This window comes from Chiloscyllium plagiosum, unplaced genomic scaffold (genome assembly GCF_037043375.1).
Source record: "Chiloscyllium plagiosum isolate Xiang-an unplaced genomic scaffold, Cpla_swu_hap1 HiC_scaffold_29, whole genome shotgun sequence".
NCBI classification, from domain to species: domain Eukaryota; kingdom Metazoa; phylum Chordata; class Chondrichthyes; order Orectolobiformes; family Hemiscylliidae; genus Chiloscyllium; species Chiloscyllium plagiosum.
Genome location: NW_028270167.1, coordinates 45,412,323 through 45,431,912, shown reverse-complemented (window position 1 = coordinate 45,431,912; position 19,590 = coordinate 45,412,323). Strand labels below are relative to the sequence as shown.

Sequence of the window (19,590 nt, the reverse complement as noted above, 5' to 3'; positions counted from 1 at the left end):
ATGTGAAAAATTTCCCGAAAAGTCTGAGGCCTTTAGAAAACTGTACGGAGGTGAAACAAAACATTGGATGATGAAGAATGGCCATGAGGTGGCCCTAAAGCTGTTCAATTGGTTAAATCAGCTCAGCAATTGATTTGGCAACGTAACATGGGAGTGGGAACGAAAGAGTTAATTGGACTATGGCGACAGTTTTGTGATGAGAGACACAAAGAATCAGTTTTACACTCATGGCAGGATACTGCCACCAAACTGAGGATTGAATTCACTGCAAATGATGCTATGAAATCTGTTGAGGTTCTTAAAAGTGAATGTGCTCGAGCAAAACAATGACAGAAACAAAAGGAGAAGTCACAAGTGACTGGTAAATAACCAGAGCTGCGCAGTTCGATGGTTGGCTTTAGTTTTAACATGGAGGACAATGATAATTCAGATTTAGATGAGTGTACTTTTTTGCGGCTCCCATTTCAAACTCTTCCTTACAGGCTGATCAGTCTTTGGAATGTACAGCTGTTTTACTTAATTCTCAAATTCCTGTCGCTCCCTCACAGCCCACTTCTATATTTTCCCAGTTCAGACTTGTAAATGATCCTTCTAATTCTAACTCTTAGGCTGTTGTAAGTTCACCCTGACCTAAAACACATGCTACTCCAGCTACACAGTCCCTTGTTCCTCTTTAGGATACAGATCACGTGGCAGGCAGGCCAGATCTTTTAGTAAGCGTCATGTTCAATAATAAGAAACTTTTTCAAATTCCTCTTCAGAAGATACAGAAGATGAGACACCTATGTTAAGAAGGTTCCCTGTAAGGGAACTACTGAACCCACAAGCAGCTGCCCCTAATGCTACTATCTGCATTTATTGCCCTTGGAAGCCCCATGAAATTATGTCTATCATCGCTAATGCACCGGACCATCACAAGGTTCCTCAGCAATTGTCAATTTCTTAAATACTACAATTAAGGTTTATGATGGTAATGGAAAAGACCTTGGTCTCTTTTACAGCAAATTTTTACTTGCTCCGAATCTCCCAGTTTTATTGAACACATTAATCATGACAATTTTACTGATTTTTGACAATATGAGGCAAGAACTTTCAAAAGCTGATTGAGGGCAGATGTTCACAGGTAAAGGGACGGCTGGAAAATGGGAAGCCTTCAGAAATGAGGTAGTGAGAGTCCAGAGAAAGTATATTACTCTAAGGGTGAAAGGAAAGGCTGGTGGGTATAGGGAATGCTGGATGACTAGAGAAATTGATGGTGTGGTTAAGAAGAGCAAGGAAGAGTATGTCTGGTAGAGACTAGAGAGATCAAATGAATCCTTAGAAGAGTATAAAGGCAGTAGGAGTATACTTAAGAGGGAAATCAGGAGGGCAAAAAGGGGACATGAGATAGCTTTGGCAAATAGAGTTAAGGAGACTGAAAAGGTTTTTTTACAAATTCATTAAGGACAAAAGGGTAACTAGGGAGAGAATAGGGCCCCTCAAAGGCGTCCTTTGTGTGGTGCTGCAGAAAATGGAGGTGATACTAAATAAGTATTTTGCATCAATGTTTACTGTGGAAAAGGGCAGGGAAAATATAGAATGTAGGGAAATACTTCTCACAAACTTTGAATGTAGGGAAATAGATGGTGACATCTTGAAAAATGTCCATATTACAGTGGAGGAAATGCTGGATGTCTTGAAACACATAACAGTGGATAAATCCCCAGGACCTGATCAGGGGTACCCCAGAGCTCTGTGGGAAACTAGGGAAGTGATTGCTGGGCCCTTTGCTGAGATATTTGTATCATTGATCGACACAGGTGAGGTGCTTGAAGACTGGAGGTTGGCTAATGTGGTGCCACTGTTTAAGAAGGGCGGCAAGGACAAGCCAGGGAACTATAGACCAGTGAGCCTGATGTCAGTGGTGGGCATGTTGTTGGAGGGAATCCTGAGGGACAGGGTGTACATATATTTGGAAAGGTAAGGACTGATTAGGGGTAGTCAACATGGCTTTGTGGTTAGGAAATCATGTCTCACAAATTGATTGAGTTTTTTGATGAAGTAACAAAGAGGATTGATGAGGGCAGAGTGGTAGATGTGATCTATGTGGACTTCAGTAGGTTGTTCGACAAGGTTCACGATGGGAGACTGGTTAGCAAAGTTAGATCTCATGGAATACAGGGAGAACTAGCCATTTGGATACAGAACTGGCTCAAAGGTAGAAGACAGAAGGTGGTGGTGGAGGATTGTTTTTCAGACTGGAGGCCTGTGACTAATGGAGTGCCACAAGGATTGGTGCTGGGTTCACTACTTTTCCTCATTTACATAAATGATTTGGATATGAGTATAAGACGTATAGTTAGTAAGTTTGCAGATGACACCAAAATTGGAGGTGTAGTGGGCAGTGAAGAGGGTTACCTCAGATTGCAATGGGATCTTAATCAGATGGGCCAATAGGCTGATAAGTGGCAGATGGAGTATAATTTAGATAAATGTGAGGTGATGCATTTTGGAAAAGCAAATCAGAGCGGGACTTATACAGTTAATGGTAAGGTCCTAGGGAGTGTTGCTGAACAAAGAGACCTTGGAGTGCAGGTTCATAGCTCCTTGAAAGTAGTGTCCCAGATAGATAAGATAGTGAAGAAGGTGTTTGGTATGCTTTCCTTTATTAGTCATAGTATTGATTAGAAGACATTGGTTAGGCCACTTTTGGAATTTTGTGCACAATTCTAGTCTTCTTCCTATCGGAAGGATGTTGTGAAACTTGAAAGGGTTCAGAAAAGATTTGGAAGGATTTTGCCAGGGTTGGAGGATTTGAGCTATAGGGAGAGGTTGAATAGACTGAGGCTGTTTTCCCTGGAGCAGCGAAGACTGAGGGGTGACCTTATAGAGGTTTATAAAACCATGAAGGGCATGGATAGGATAAATAGACAAAATCTCTTCCTTGGGGTGGGGGAGTCCAGAACTTGAGAGCATAGGTTTAGGGTGAGAGGAGAAAGATATAAAAGAGACCTAAGGGGCAACCTTTTCACGCAGGTGGTGGTACGTGTGTGAAATGAGCTGCCAGAGGAAGTGGTAGAGGTTAGTAAAATTGCAACATTTAAAATGCATCTGGATGGATATATGAATAGGAAGGGTTTAGAGAGAGATGGGGTGGGTGCTGGCAGATGGGACTAGATTGGTTGGGATATTTGGTCGACATGAAGGAGTTGGACTGAAGGGTCTCTTTCTGTGCTATACATCTCTTTGACTCTATGACTGGAAAGAACAGCACAGTTTGCCCTGAGGCCTGTGCTCAGCGCCTTATTTTATTGATTAAGTCAACAAATGACAACAATGGATATTTCAGTGCATTCATGAACTGCTCTCTGAACTTTGACTGAGTCACCCCATAAATAAATGTATTGGTGCAGCAACTCAGACTCAACAGCATAAATCCAGCCTGCTGAAATAAATATAGTGAACCCTCATAATGTTCTGGATTTGTTCCTGTAATAGTATAGTACAAGAAATGTAGAACATACATTGACCACAGCAGTATGAAGCTGGCTGATATACTGAATAGTAAAATTGCAGATTTCCGCCTGCTCTCCACCTCTGGGTCTTTGTGATTTCCTCCTTGACACTGCCCTCTCAGTCGCTTACGGACTCGATTGGCTGCCAAGATGTGTCTGACTGTCAGTGCATTGAGCAATAAAATGAAAGCGAATGGAATCAATGGGGTTAAAACTGTGGCAAACCAATCAAAACCTACCCATCCTGGCTCAGTATAATAGCTTGCTTTTGAATCACAAAACCATGGCACATTGTCTATTATTTCTTTGGGTTCAATTACAAAATACAAGGGAATATTTTTAAAACTGAGCAGAATCCAGGTTGATGCTAGAACCACAGCTGCAGTTCTTTTGGTACAATATTTAGTTTTCAGCTTCTGGCAACAAATGGCAACACATCTGTCAAATGAGAAAGTGATGGTGAACCAGACTGAATAATCTATTGATGCATAAATTAAAAAAATGAGAAAGCTACACACAGGAGTGATTTCCAGAAAAGATCGTGGAAAATAATAATGGGTGACCTGTGACAGTATAACATCAGTTATAATGACCAAAAGATCTGCAGCTGCCATCGCCACGAGATAGTACGTAGTACACGTGGATAGTCCACATTTTCCTTGGGACAGGATCAAAATCGCCACCAAGTTAACTGCAAGAAAGACAAGAGGAAAGATGCATTAAATTACTTATAAAACAACAAGCAAGTCTGAGTCCAAACACTAAGATTGAATACTAACCCTCAAAATTCGTTGACTTGGGAGGGGATAGAGTTTTCAAATGCGAATTTCCATGCTGACATAGTATAACATTCCTTCTTCTTTGAAAAGTGTTGAGAATCAATGTTATTGAAAAGGATAATTGGCTGTGTTATTTTAACACAGAGTCACTGAAAAGATGCAGAAACAGTTTTTCCTCACTGTTTGAAAGCTCAAGGACTGGTATACATGCTGGGCAATGATGTGCCAGACTGAAGTGAAGTTTCTCGTAGATGTTCAGTACAATTTTGGGAGATCCAGTAAAGAAAATTTGAGCATTAGCGCAAAACTGGAAGAACAGAGGAGTATGGTGAAGGAACAGGGTTTTAAATGTTTTAGTAAGAACAGAGAAGATAGTAAAAGGTGGGGTGTAGCATTGTTAATCGAGAACAGCATTACAGTATCAGAAAGAATGTTTGAGGACTCCTTTACTGAGGTAGTATGAGCTGAGGTTAGAAACAGGAAAGGAAGGTCACTCTGTTGAGAGTTCGCTATAGGCCTCCAAATAGTTCCAGAGATGTAGAGGAAAGATAGCAAAGATGATTCTCGATAGGAGCGAGAGTGACAGGGTAGTTATTATGGGGGACTTTAACTTTCCAAATATTGGCAGGGAATAGATGAGCCATTTTTTGTCCAATGTGTGCAGGAGGGTTTCCTGACAGTATGTCGACAGGTCAACAATGGGCGAGGCCACATTAGATTTGGTACTAAATAATGAATCATACCAGGTGTTAGATTTAGAGGTAGGTGAGCACTTTGGTGATAGTGACCACAATTCGATTATGTTTATTTTAGTGATGGAAAAGGATAGGTATATAACACAGGACAAGAGTTATAGCTGGGGAAAGGCAATTATGATGCCAATAGACAAGATTTAGGTTGCAGAGGATGAGGAAGGAAACTGCAGGGAATGGGCACAATTGAAATGTGGCGCTTATTCAAGGAACAGCTACTGCATGTCCTTGATAAGTATGTGCCTATCAGGCAGGGAAGAAGTTGTCAATGAGCGAGCTGTGGTTTACTAAAGAAGTTGAAGCTGTTGTTCAGAGGAAGAAGAAAGCTTATGTTAGGATGAGATTTGAAGGCTCAGTTAGGGCACTTGAGCGCTACAAGTTAGCCAGAAAAGACCTAAAGAGATAACTAAGAAGTGCCAGGAATAGACATGAGAAGTCATTGGCAGAGAGGATCAAGGAAAACCATAAAGCTTTGTATAGGTATATCAGGAATAAAAGAATGAGTAGAGTAAGATGAGGGCCAATCAAGGATAGCAGTGGAAAGTTGTGCATGGAGTCAGGGGAGGTAGGGGAAATGCTAAATGATTTTTTTTTGTCAGTATTCATACTGGAAAAATGCAATGTTGTCGAGGAGAACACTGAGATACAGGCTATTAGACTAGATGAGACTGAGGTTCACAAGGAGGAGGTGTTAGCTTTTCTGGAAATTATGAAAATTGATAAGTCCCTTGGGCCAGTTGGGATTTATCCTTGGAATCTCTGGGAAGCTGGGAGGAGATTGCAGAGCCTCTGGCTTTGATTTTTCTATTGTAATTGTCTGCAGGAATAAGGAGACTGCAGGATAGCAAATGTTCCCTTGTTCAAGAAAGGGTGTAGAGAAAACCCTGGTATTATTGATCAGCGAGTCTTACTTCGGTTGTGACTAAAGTGTTGGAAAAGGTTATAACAGATATGATTTATAATGATCTAGAAAGGAATAATTTGATTTGGGTTAGTCAACACGGTTTTGTGAAGGGTAAGTTATGCCTCACTCACCTTATTGAGTTCTTTTAGATGGTGACCAAACACGTGGATGAAGGTAAAGTGGTTGATGTGGTGTATATGGATTTCAGTAAAGTGTTCCCCACGGTAGGCTATTGCACAAAATACAGAGGCATAGGATTGAGGGTGATTTAATGGTTTCAATCAGAAATTGGCTAGCTGAAAGAAGACAGAGGGTTGTGGTTGATGGGAAATGTTCATCCTGGAGTTCAGTTACGAGTGGTGTGCAGCAAGGATCTGTTTTGGGGCCACTGCTGTTTGTCATTTTTATAAATGACCGAGATAAATGTGTAGAAGGATTGGTTCACAAATTTTCGGATGGCACTAACATGCGTCGGGTTGTTGATGGTGTCAAAGGATGTTGTGGGTTACAGAGGGACATAGATAAACTGCAAAGCCGGGCTGAGAGGTGACAAATGGAATTTAATGTGGGAAAGTGTGAGATGATTCACTTTGGAAGGAGTAATAGGAATGAAGAGTACTGGTTAATGGTAAGATTCTTGGTAGTGTAGATTAACAGGGTCAAGAGCATGGTGCTGGAAAAGCATAGCAGGTCAGGCAGCATCCAATGTTTTGTTCATAAGTGCTTCATCGGGCACTTCAATTCTCTTGCTCCTCGGATGCTGCCTGACCTGCTGTGCTTTTCCAGCACCATACTCTTGAATCTGATCTGCAATATCTACAGTCCTTACTTTCTCCTCGTGTAGATGAATAGAGAGATCTCAGTGTCCATGTACGTAGATCCCTGAAAGTTGCCACCCAGGTTGATAGGATTGTTAAGAAGATATATGGCGTGTTCACTTTTATAAGTGGAGGGATTGAGTTTCGGAGCTATGAGGTCATGTTTCAACTGTACAAAACTCTGGTGCGGCCACACTAGCAGTATTGCGTACAGTTCTGATCACTGCATTATGGGAAGGATATGGAAACTTTGGAAAGGGTTCAGAGGAGATTTACCAGGATATTGCCTGGTATGGAGGGAAGTTCTTACAAGGAAAGATTGAGGGACTTGAGGCTGTTTTTGTTAGAGTGAAGAAAGTTGAGAGGTGACTTAATTAAGACATATAAGGCAATTAGAGGGTTACATAAGGTGGGCAGTGAGAGCCTGTTTCCTGGGATGGTGATGGCTAGCACAAGGAGACATACTAAATCACCCTCAATCCCATGTCTCTGCATTTTCTCCAACAGCCTAGCATGTGGAACCTTATCAAAGGCTTTACTGAAGTCCATATATACCACATCAACTGCCCTACCTTCATCTACATGCTTGGTCACCTTCTCAAAAAAACTCAGTGAGGTTTGTGAGACACGACCTGCCCTTGACAAAACCATGTTGACTATCTGAAATCAAATTGTTGCTTGCTAGATGATAATAAACCCTTTCTCTTAAAATCCTTTCCAAAACCTTTCCTACAACAGAAGTAAGGCTCACTGGTCTATATTACCTGGGTCATCTCTATTATCCTTCTTGAACAAGGGCACAACATTTATAATCCTCCAGTCCTCTGGTACTAAACCTGTAGACAATGATGACTCAAATATCAAAGCCAAAGGCTCTGCTATCTCCTCCCTAGCTTCCCAGAGAATCCTGGGACAAATCCCATCAGGCCCAGGGGACTTGTCTACTTTCACTCCTTCTAGAATTGATAACACCTCTTCGTAACTAACCTTGATCCTTTCTACTCTAATATCTTGTATCTCATTCTTCTCCTCTACAATATTCTCCTTTTTCTGAGTGAAAACTGATGAGAAATGTTCATTTAGCACCTCTCCCATATCCATAAGTTCCACACTCAACTTCCCACTTCTGTCTTTGATTGGCCCTATTCCTACCCTGGTCATCCTTTTATTCCTCACATACCTATAGAAAGCTTTAGGGTTCTCCTTTATTCTATTTGCTAAAGACTGCTCGTGTCCTCTCTTTGCTCTTCTTAACTCTCTCTTTAAATCCTTACTAGTTGATCAGTAACTCTCCATCGCCTTATCTCAACCATCTTGTCCCATCAACACATAAGCCTCCTTCTTCCGCTTAACAAGAGCTGCAATTTCTGCAGTAAACCACAGTTCTCTTCCCTTATCACTTCCTCCCTGCCTGACAGAGACATACCTATCAAGAACACGCAATATCTGTTCCTTAAACCAGTTCCACATTGCCATTGTCTGCATCTCCTGCATTTTGCTACCCCATCCTATGCATTCTATGATGCAAAACAATTCAGCTCACACTGGAAGTTATTCAGTACACACAGGAGTTTTATATTCATGAGAATAAACACCATTAGCTTTCAAGGCACTTAAGTTCAAGAAAACTATTTTGCTGAGCATATGTCCAAAGCTGACCAGTGGAACACCACTTTACAGTATAATCCCAAATTCAACTATTTAAAGAAAGCAACCAATTTATTTAATGTTAAAAATAAATATTAAACAACAATTATTCACAACTCTAAGCCACCCCCAATCCCCCCCCCCCCCCCACCACCACCACCACCCTTTCTCTTAACTGCTTACTATCTGCCTCCAACTCTATAACAGTATGCTGTTCCAGTAAGGAACTGATTAAGCCTGCTTCAACTTAATTTCAAAACCACACAATCACTATCTTCTTTTGTGTCTTCACTCATCCAGCTGAGGATTTGTGGGGTCATCTTGTCTCTTTTTACTGTGAGTATGTTTCACATGAAAAAGCACCTTTGATTGAGAGTGTTTCCTAACTCTTGGAGCGATGTTAGATGGGCAATTAGCTCTCTATGAGTTTCTGTCTTTATGAAATTGCTCTCTGACCAATTTTCAAAATGTCTGCATTTTTATGCCCCCAACATTGGATCGTCTCATTGGTTTGATGTTGACTCAACAATAATTATAAACTCAATTGGTTTTTATATCCTGGGGCATAATTTAAACTAATTAGTTAAATTAGAATTGTTGTCAAAACAATAACCAAAACTCAGGTATTCATTTCACAGCCAAATGTTACATATTTTCAATATTGGACTACCATCTAGTCATATCACACAGGAGCTTGTAATCTCTCAGTTCAGAACAGCATCCACTCTCTTTAAACACATTCAACAGCATAACATATCCCTCTTAACAAAAAATGAACCATCTTAATGAGAAATGGTTTCATATCAATTTCTGCACACATATATATAATGTTGTAATCAGTCAACTCTTATCTACACTTTTTCCTTTCAATCCATGATAACGCATCTGACATCACATTTTTACAACCCACAACATGTACAATTTGTAAATTAAAAGTCTGGAACGTAAGACTCCAATGAAATTGTCTCATATTTTTGTCTTTAAATCTTTCCAAGAATGTAAGAGGACTGTGGTCCATGTACACAACTGTCTCCAACACATTGCTTGTCACATAAACATTAAAATGCTGTAAGTACCAAACTCAATAATTCTTTTCAGATGGTAGAATATTTTCTCTGCTGGGTGTTGAGTTTCTTTGTAAAGTAGCCAATTGGCTGTTCAATTCCATCATCATCTTCCTGTAGCAGTACAGCTCCAACTCCAATATTGCAAGAACCAATTGCAACTTTGAGGGTTTCAGAAAAACAATTGCTGTAGCTAAAACTGGGTGGTGGTTAGTAATGATTTTATATTCTCAAATGCCTCCTAGCATTGTTCTGTTCACTGCAATTTTGTGTTCTTCTTTAGTAAATCTGTTAGCAGTGCCACCATGCTGCTGACGTTTGGAGCAAACGTCTGGTAGAATCTGCTTCGTTCCAAACATTGAAGCACCACTTTCATAGAACGTAGGACATAGAACAGTAGTACAAGCCCTCAATATTGCGATGACCTATGAAACCAGTTTGAAACCTATCTAACCTACACTATTCTTCTATCATCCAAATATTTATCCAATTCCCATTTAAATGCCCTTAAAGTTGGCAAATCTACTACTGTTGCAGGCAGGGCGTTTCACACCTTTACAACTCTCTGAGTAAAGAATTTACCTCTGACATCTGTCCTAAATCTATCACCCCTCAATTTAAAACTATGTCCCTTCTAGCTAGCCATCACCATCCAAGGAAAAAAACTCTCACTGTCTACCCTATCTAATTGCAAATCATCTTGTATGTCTCTATGAAGTCACCTCTCAACCTTCTTCTCTGTAACGAAAACAGCCTCACATCCCTCATCCTTTCCTCATAAGACCTTCCTACATACCAGGCAACATCCTGGTAAATCTCCTCTGCACCTTTTCCAACGCTTCCACATCATTCCTGTAATGTGGTGATCAGAAGTGTATGCAATACTCCAAATGCGGCCGCACCAGATTCTTTTACAGCTGCAACATGACCTCCTGGCTCCAAAACTCAATCCTTCCACCAATAAAACTGAACACACCGTACGCCTTGTTAACAACACTACTAACCTAGGTGGCAAATTTCAGGGATCTATGTGCATGGATATCGAGATCTCTCTGCTCATCCATACTACCAAGGGTTTTGCTATTAGCTCAATGCTCTGTATTCCTGTTACTCCTTCCATATTAAACTCCATACACTGTTCTAAATTGTTGTGAAATCAGCAAACAAACCTCAGGTATCATTTCACAGCAAAATGTTAAATATTTGCAATTTTCCAGGACACTTTGGAACTACTGTCCAGTCATATACTCAGGTGCTTGTAATCTCTCAGTTCAGAACAGTATTCACTCTCTCTCCTGGGTACAGTCCACACCCTTTAACTTCACAACAATATACGCACATATTCTCTCTGTCTCTCTCTCACACACACACACACACAGATACACATGGACACACATGCACATACACACACGTACAAACACTTGTTTAAAGACCATGAATTATTACCCACACTTACCAGGAACACCAATAACAGCAATAATGGTGTTGTATATTTTTTCAACCTGCGCAAGTATATCAATCATTCTCTCAGGCAAATTCTCTGAAATCCGTTCTGAAGGTATACATGCCTGGAACTGGTAATTTATGTACAGTGGGTTAGACACGGGCTATTGAGTTTGCATAAAGGCGTAAAAAATTAAATTGTTTCCTTCCAACTGAGCAGATGACAACAGCCTAACTAAATCCCTTCTGTGATTCATAATGATGAAGCAATTGAATTGAAAAAAACTTTTTAAAAAACAGGCTGGAGAATTCTGATTTTTTTTTAATAATGGCTCTCCTTTGTAACACGACCAGTGTCAATTCTAGTTTTCGTTGTTTCAGGGTTGCCTTCACTGTATTGTGTATATTCATCAATTAATTATCAGAACATAGAGCCCCCTCTTTGTCATCTGATACTCGGTACTTTCTGTCTATGGAAACTCATACTATTGTGAAATCACAACACATTACAATACTTCAAGCTAGCAGATTTAACTCAGACAAAGTTAAAAATCACACAACACCAGGTTACAGTCCAACAGGTTTATTTGGAAGCACTAGCTTTTGGAGCACATCTCCTTCATCAGGTAGTTGTCAGGAAGGAGCCGAGCTCCGAAAGCTAGTGATTCCAAATAAACCTGTTGGACTATAACCTGGTGTTGTGTGATTTTGAACTTTGTACACCCCAGTCCAACACCAGCATCGCCAAATCTTAACTAATACAGCATTTCAGGTTAACAGAGAATTTCAGATGCCAAAGAGGCATTGCAAAATAAAAACAAGCAATATGGAGCCTGCGTTAAGAGGGTTTCCCTGTCAGTAAATAAAGAGTAGGTCACTGATTCTTTCTCTAAGAAATGAAAGGCAGAAGGGTAGACTTACAGACCTCTGAAAGCAATATGAAAGTGTGTGATGGGGCAAGTGATGACAATATGGTTTCTGTTACAGGCAGGACTAACGTTCAGAGCCATACGTATTAAACAATCATTCCTAAAAGTAACGGAGGATTACTCAGGGAGTGGCTATAACGGCATTTGATAAAGATTCCCGTGATAGATTCATTCAGAAATTAAAGTGGCATGGAAAACAGGGAAACCTGTCTGTCTGGATACAGAATTGGCTGGCCCATAGAAGATAGTGAGTGGTGAGAGATGGAAAGTATTCAGCCTGTAGCTCGGTGACCAGTGGTGTTCTGCAGGGATCTGTTCTGGGACTTCTGCCCTTTGTGATTTTTATAAATGACTTGGATGAGGAAGTGGAATAATGGTTTAGTACGTTTGCCAATGGCACAAAGGTTGGTGGAGCTGTAGACAGTGTGGATATAACATTGACAGGATACAGAGTTGGGCTGAGAAGTGGCAGAGGGAGTTCAACCTGCAAAAATATGAAGTGATTCAATTTTGAAGGTTGAATTTGAATGCAGATTGCAATGTTAAAGACAGGATACTTGGCTGGGTGGAGAACAGAGAGCTCTTGGGTTCCATGTCCATAGATCCCTCAAAGTTACCACCCAGGTTGATAGGATTGTTAAGAAGGCGTGTGGTCTGTTGGCTTTCATTAGTAAGGGGATTGAGTTTAGAGCCACGAGGTTGTGCTGCAGCTCTATAGAGCCCTAGTAAGAGTTCACTTGGAATATTGTGTTCAATTCTGGTTGCCTCATTATAGGAAAGGTGTGGAAGCTTTAGAGGTGGTGCAGAGGAGATTTACCAGGATGCTGCCTGGACTGGAGGGCATGTCTTATGAAGAAAGCACCATCGAGATCCGGAGGCCTGCTCTCTGCCGAACTCTTCTATATTCCATGCTCTATGTATAAGGGACAATTGATACAGGAACATTGTGCTCTTGTGAGGAAGCAAATCAGGAACAAGCAGATGAAAAGATTATTTACCCCCTTTGACCATGTTCCAAAATGTAAGTCGGTCACAGCAGTTCTGCAGTTTTCCTTATGTTTGGCTGCCTTTGCCTCATCTTCCTTACTACTTGTACTGATTAATACAAAACTGACAATCATAGTTCACATGGATCAATTAATCTCGGATTCATTTCTGACTGTTGGCAGAATGTTCTAAACATCTTTATGGGTTAAAATGTTTCCAAATTTCCTCCCTGTAATCTCTGGTTGTAGGTTTTAGATTATTCTCCTGAGTTTTAGATTCTGAGCAGATGGAAACTGTTGCTCACTTCGGAAGTGATTATAATGCGGCCAGCCAGATGGACCTCATGGAATCTGAGTTCCCTGATTGGGGCTGTTAACCTGGTCCACTCAGGGAGCCCTGGCTGACAGATATAAACAGGAATGGGAGAGGTTCTGCGCACTCTCAGTACTGGCTCTGAGCTAGCTGGGTCAGTGTCCTGCACTATGACATCCTCCTAAACTGATCATTATGCACTCCTTTGTCTGTCCAACTGCCATTTTCTCTCTTGTGACTCTATACCCTCCCCTATTGCTTACTTCTTACCCCTTTACTGCCACTCTATCCCCTTTATTAAAACCAATATTTTCCCAGCTGCCATCAGTTCTGAGGAAGGGTCACTGGACCCGAAACTTTAATTCTGATTTCTCTCCATAGATGCTGCCAGACCTGCTGAGCTTTTGCAGCAATTTCTGTTTTTGTTTATGCATGTCTCTTCTGTATGTTCTTCATGGATGTGCGAGCCAAACGGTTGATGAGTGAGTTGGCCATAGTTTGCAGGGGCTTCAAAAATCCCATGGCATCTACTGTAACCTGGGAGGGCCTTTTGCTGAACTGACCTGTTTTGATCTGATCTTGACCGCCCTGTCTACAATTCTACACATCTTCTCCTGCAGACTCTGAAACTGTTCACCTGTTGAAGCTCAATCCAATATATTTACTGTCGCTACTCCTGCTCCTGAAATTTCTCATAATTCTCTAGTTTTCTTCCTGAAACCTTTCTCTGACATAACCTCTGTGCCACCCAACTGTAAGCCTAAAAGGTGGACAAACAACTGTTTCACGGTGATGGAAAACCATTCCGGTACTTCAGCCTCTGTCAGGTCAAAACCTACCTGCCCAGCTTATATCCTGGCATAAGAGCCACACAACTAACTCTCCCCGGAGATGCTGTTGGCCTTTACTATGTTTTTGTTTACGAGTCATAGTTAGACTATGTGGACTCAGGGTCATGGTCACATTTTCACACGTAATGGTGACATTAGTATCACATGTCAACTCTGGAGAATTCTGACACCTATTATGAACCAGGCCAGACCCCCTTAAAACACTTCAAGAAAGTAGCCCCAAACCTAACTGTTGCTAGTTGTTTTAAGCAGGGGTAAGTGGGTAGTCCAAGAAGGATGCAGCTGGTCAAACCACTTAGTTTTAAACAAAACAGAATTTATTTGCAAGATTATCAAATGAAACACAAACAAAATGAAACAGAATACAGAATAACAACCTGTCTGAAAACCCAACAGATTATCCTAACTTAATGATGTTGTTTCAAATTCCTGCAACAATGCCCATAAACACCCCCTTGGCACAAAAGGTAAAGCACAGGGTCTTACAGGAGAGAGAGAGAGAGAGCTAACAGAGAGATTCAGCGAGGAACACTTTCTTCCATGTAGCTGTTTCTTTGACCAGCAGCCTCAAAACTGACTGACTACTTTCAGTGAGTATCCAGACTGCTAAAAGTAATCCATACCTGATGTATGTTTCCTGATGAAGGGCTTACGCCTGAAACGGCGATTCTCCTGCTTCTCGGATGCTGCCTGATCTGCTGTGCTTTTCCAGCACTATACTCTCAACTCTGATCTCCAGCATCTGCAGTCCTCACTTTCTCCAAACCAGAGATATGCTGATCTGGGAGAACTGGCCACCTCCCTTTCATTGTACAAGTGTTTGCCTTTAAACTTGAAAACTTTTTGCCTGAATCAGTATCTGTTAGTTATAATCAAACTGGCCCTAAAACCCATCAAAACCAGGCACCCAGGAAGCTGTGTCTTCATGACTGTTCTGAAAAAAAAACCCAAGGACTACATAACCTTGTTAAAAGAGCAACATTGTCACATCTTCCCTGTGAAAAAAATGAACCTTCAATATCCAAAGATGGCTTAATTTTAAAACCCCTTAGCCTTACACTGTTAGTACCCTACAGCACCCATATATATTGTAGACTACAAAGATGCAAACATGCATTACAACATTCTGTTTTAGTCTGTTTACTACTGCCACCGAACACCTCCATTTCTCAGAGGTAAAAGCAATGACTGCAGATGCTGGAAACCAGATTCTGGATCAGTCGTGCTGGAAGAGCACGGCAATTCAGGCAGCATCCGAGGACAGGCAAAATCGACGTTTCGGGCAAAAGCCCTTCATCAGGAATAAAGGCAGAGAGCCTGAAGCGTGGAGAGATAAGCTAGAGGAGGGTGGGGGTGGGGAGAGAGTAGCATAGAGTACAATAGGTCAGTGGGGGAGGAGATGAAGGTGATAGGTCAGGGAGGAGAGGGTGGAGTGGATTGGTGGAAAAGGAGCTGGGCAGGTCGGACAAGTCCGGACAAGTCAAGGGGATCGTGTTGCTGGAGGTTAGAAACTAGGATGAGGTGGGGGAAGGGGAAATGAGGAAACTGTTGAAATCCACATTGATGCCCTGGGGTTGAAGTGTTCCGAGGCGGAAGATGAGGCGTTCTTCTTCCATGCATCTGGTGGTGAGGGAGCGGCGGTGGAGGAGGCCCAGCACCTCCATATCCTCGGCAGACTGGGAGGGGGAGTTGAAATGTTGGCCATGGGGCGATTTGGTTGATTGGTGCGGGTGTCTCGGAGATGTTCCCTAAAGCGCTCTGCTAGGAGGCGCCCAGTCTCCCCAATGTAGAGGAGACCGCATCGGGAGCAACGGATACATTCAGTGAGTGGAGCAACCACACTGCTAAAACTTGGTATAAATTTCTGATAAAATCGTGTCAATCCCAGGACTGCTCTTTTTGTCGATTGTATCGGAAACTCCCCAATTACCTTTGCTTTTGCATTTGTGGGGCCAGTTATTAATGTCCAATAACAGGAACGTGATTTGGGCTCCATTTCCCCATTAAGACATCAATTTTAAGATAGCAGCACATCTAGATACATCTAGATTCTTCTTCTGTGTGTGATTTTTGAAACAATTGGCTTAGATTCTCATCTTTTTGCTGTAATTCAGTTTATGTCTCTGTTTTGTAATCTACCTGCTCCTCGTTTGTCGCAACCATTTGCTCAAACAGGGTCTCTGCTCAATCCACTTCAATTTTCCTGTCCACATTCTTTGAACTCTGTTTCAACTGGTGACTTTGTGACCTCATTACCATACAGTTGGGAAAAATCCCAGAGTATTTGTCCTGCAATAGTTCAGTTGCCTGACTTTCCATTGTCTTTTCAACCACAGTAAGCAGACCTCCCACCTATGAACCAGCTATATTGTTAGCAAGGACAAATTGTATTTCTGGAGCTGAGATTTTGTCTAGTACTCCTACCATGACTTCTCCACTCCTCACTAGACAATCTAACCTCAGTCCAACACTTGTTGTCTCACCATGAATTCCTGTTACTCATCCTGAAGTTCAGTTACAAGTAATCTACCTCAAGGATATGTTTTGGGGTGACTACTGTTTGTCATTTTTATAAATGACCTGGATGAGGGCATAGAAAGATGGGTTAGTAAATTTGCAGATGACACTACGGTCAGTAGAGTTGTGAACAGTGCCGAAGGATGTTACAGGTTACAGAGGAACATAGACAAGCTGCAGACTGGGTGGAGAGGTGGCAAATGTAGTGTAATGAGGAAAAAAAGTGTGAGGTTGTTCATTTTGGAAGGAGCAACAGGAATGCAGAGTACTGGGCTAATGATAAGATTCTTGGTAATGTGGATGAGCAGAGAGATCTCAGCGTCCATGTACAGTACATAGATATCTGAAAGTTACCACCCAGGTTGAAAGGATTGTTAAGAAGGTGTAAGATATGTTAGCTTTTAGTGCAAGAGGGATTGAGTTTTGGAGCCATGAGATCATGTTGCAATTGTACAAAACTCTGGTGTGGCCACACTTGGGGTATTGCGTACAGTTCTAGTCACCACATTATAGGAAGGATGTGGAAGCATTGGAAAGGGTACAGGGGAAATTTACCAGGTTGTTGCCTGTTTTGGAGGGAAGGGTTGATGAGAAAAGACTGAAGATTTGATGCTGTTTTCTTTAGAGAGAAGAGGGTTGAAATGTAAATTAATAGAGACATATAAGATAATCAGAGGGTTAGATAGGGTGGACAGTGAGAGCCTTTTTTCTTGGATGTTGATGGCCAGTAAAGGGGGGTCATAGTTTTAAATTTAGGGGTTTGAAATTGATTCAGGAAGTTGAACTTTGATTTATAGACTGATTCACAACCATCAGCCACTTCAGCTGCTAATCTTGCCATTTTAACTCTCTGCTCTTCCACATGAGTTCGCACTACTTCAGGAAGTGAACTTTTGAACTCCTGTCTGAGTTGCAACTTCCTAAATTCAAATTCCCTCCCTTTCTTCATTTCCTCTCTGTCTGTCTCTTTCTCTCCCTTTTCTTTTTGTTCTGCGAGAGCGATTTGTTTTTCTTCTCTTGCCTCTGCTTTACATCGTTATTCAATCTGTTTCACCTCTGTTTCCCTTTTCTTGTCCTTTGCCTCTAATTCAAGCTGCTTCATTTTCATTTGAATTTTAGCCATCTGGTAAAGATTCTGATGGTGCTTCCACCAAATTTAAATGCTGAGCTATTACTGTAATTATCTCTCCTTTCCTCACTGAATAAGGCAGCTCCAACTCCAGCTTATTGGCTAATTCCAACAGCTTTGCTTTATTCACCTTTTGTAAAACCCGTAAAGTCACTTCTTCCACTCCCAGTGAACTCTGAGTGACTGAAAGACCCATTGTTATCCTAAGCACTGTTTAAACCTACCGCACCCAGAACAAAAGACGCTAGCACCTAACACTTGTTGCCTTCGAATCCAACAAACCTAATCCCAATCGGAACTATAGAGCAATCCCACAAAGAGCCCTCAATCTGTTATGGACCAGGCCAGACTCCTAAAAACATTCCAAGAAAATAGCTCAATCTTTGCTAGTTGTTTTAAGCAAGTATAAAGTGAATCTTCCAGTCAGGATTCAGTTGGTTGAACCACTTGGTTTAAACAAAACAGAATTTATTTGCAAAATTACTGAATGAAACACAGACAAAAGAGAACAGAATATAGAACAACAACCTATTTGAAAATCCAACAGACTAACCCAACTTAAATGATGCTGTTCCAAATTCCTGCAACAATCCTCCCACACACACCCTTACTGCTTGCTCTCAACAGCTGGATGGCTGAAACCCAAACCAAACCAAACCAGAGACCAGCTAAGCTGGGAGAACTGGCCACTACCCTTTCTCTGTACCAGTGTTTATTTTAAAACTTGAAAGCCTTTTGCCTGAGGCAGTATCTGTTAGCTATAATTAAACTGGCCCTAAAACCCATCCAAACTAGACACCCCAGAATCTGTGTCTTTATAACCGCTCTGAAAAAAAAAGCCAAGGACAACATAACCTTGTTAAAGGAGCAGCATCATCACACTTCCTACCTTGCAGTTTGCTAAAACCATTTTCTGACTATTTCAATCCTCCCCCTTTCAGGCTCATGCCTATACTAAATGCATTGCACCAGGGCATACAGCTAACAGTAACATTGAATATTTTGGCTATGTAAGACATATTGACACTATCCTTTGTACACACGTAAATTTCACTGGCTTTTGCCCTGATTTGGGATTCTTTGCACGTAATATTTGTTAGGCTCCATCTTAATCAACCAGTTCTCTTTCTGAAATCTATTCTCCATGTGGCTGGATGGGGTAGGGCTGCCACAGCCAGCATCACCGTTTCATATTAGATTAGATTAGATTACTTACAGTGTGGAAACAGGCCCTTTGGCCCAACAAGTCCACATCGCCCTGCCGAAGCGTAACCCACCCATACCCCTACATCTACCCCTTACCTAACACTATGGGCAATTTAGCATGGCCAATTCACCTGACCTGCACATCTTTGGACTGTGGGAGGAAACCGGAGCACCTGGAGGAGAATGTGCAAACTCCACACAGTCAGTCGCCTGAGGTGGGAATTGAACCCGGGTCTCTGGTGCTGTGAGGCAGCAGTGCTAACCACTGTGCCACCGTGCCTTGATACAAATGTTTACCTCCACCACTCCTCATGTCATGGCCTACTCATGATTCACAATTTAGTTTTCCTGTTACTATGTCATACAAGCAATCAGACTCCCTTTACTTTGGGTCCATGTCCATAGATCCCTCAAAGTTGCCACCCAGGTTGATAGGGTTGTTAAGAAGACATATGGTGTGTTGGTTTTCATTAGTAGGGGAATTGAGGTTAAGAGCCACGAGGCTATGCAGAAACTCTAAAGAGCCCTGTTTAGACCACACCTGAAATATTGTGTTTAGTTCTGGTCGCCTCATTATAAGAAGGATGTGGAAGATTTAGAGACCACCTGAATCCTGACTGGGCAATTTAGCTGCTTCCACCAACTCTTCAACCTGTTTTCTCTGCTGTATGTCACCCTAGATAAGGTGATGTACCCTCGCTGAGCCCAGACCAACATATAGTCACAAACTATACCAAAGGTATCCCTACTTTCTGTGT

General features: G+C 41.6%; 1 protein-coding gene across 1 annotated transcript; it reads right to left on the bottom strand.

The window, feature by feature from the left end:
• Nucleotides 1-3,274: 3,274 nt before the first annotated feature.
• Nucleotides 3,275-10,981, bottom strand: LOC148142289 (putative G protein-coupled receptor 139). The gene is made up of 2 exons (XM_087976615.1): nt 10,915-10,981; nt 3,275-4,185 (listed from the first exon to the last, which is right to left on the bottom strand). The coding sequence occupies exons 1-2, from the start codon at nt 10,979-10,981 to the stop codon at nt 3,275-3,277; spliced, it is 978 nt and encodes a 325-aa protein (XP_087832741.1).
• Nucleotides 10,982-19,590: the final 8,609 nt, after the last annotated feature.

What these genes read in the sequence shown, in the direction of transcription:
- LOC148142289 (XM_087976615.1), bottom strand. Translation starts at nt 10,981, where the DNA reads ATGATTGATATACTTGCGCAGGTTGAAAAAATATACAACACCATTATT. An exon ending in TGCTGTTATTGGTGTTCCTG is followed by an intron (nt 4,186 to 10,914) that starts GTAAGTGTGGGT and finishes TCTTTCTTGCAG; the next exon opens with TTAACTTGGTGGCGATTTTG.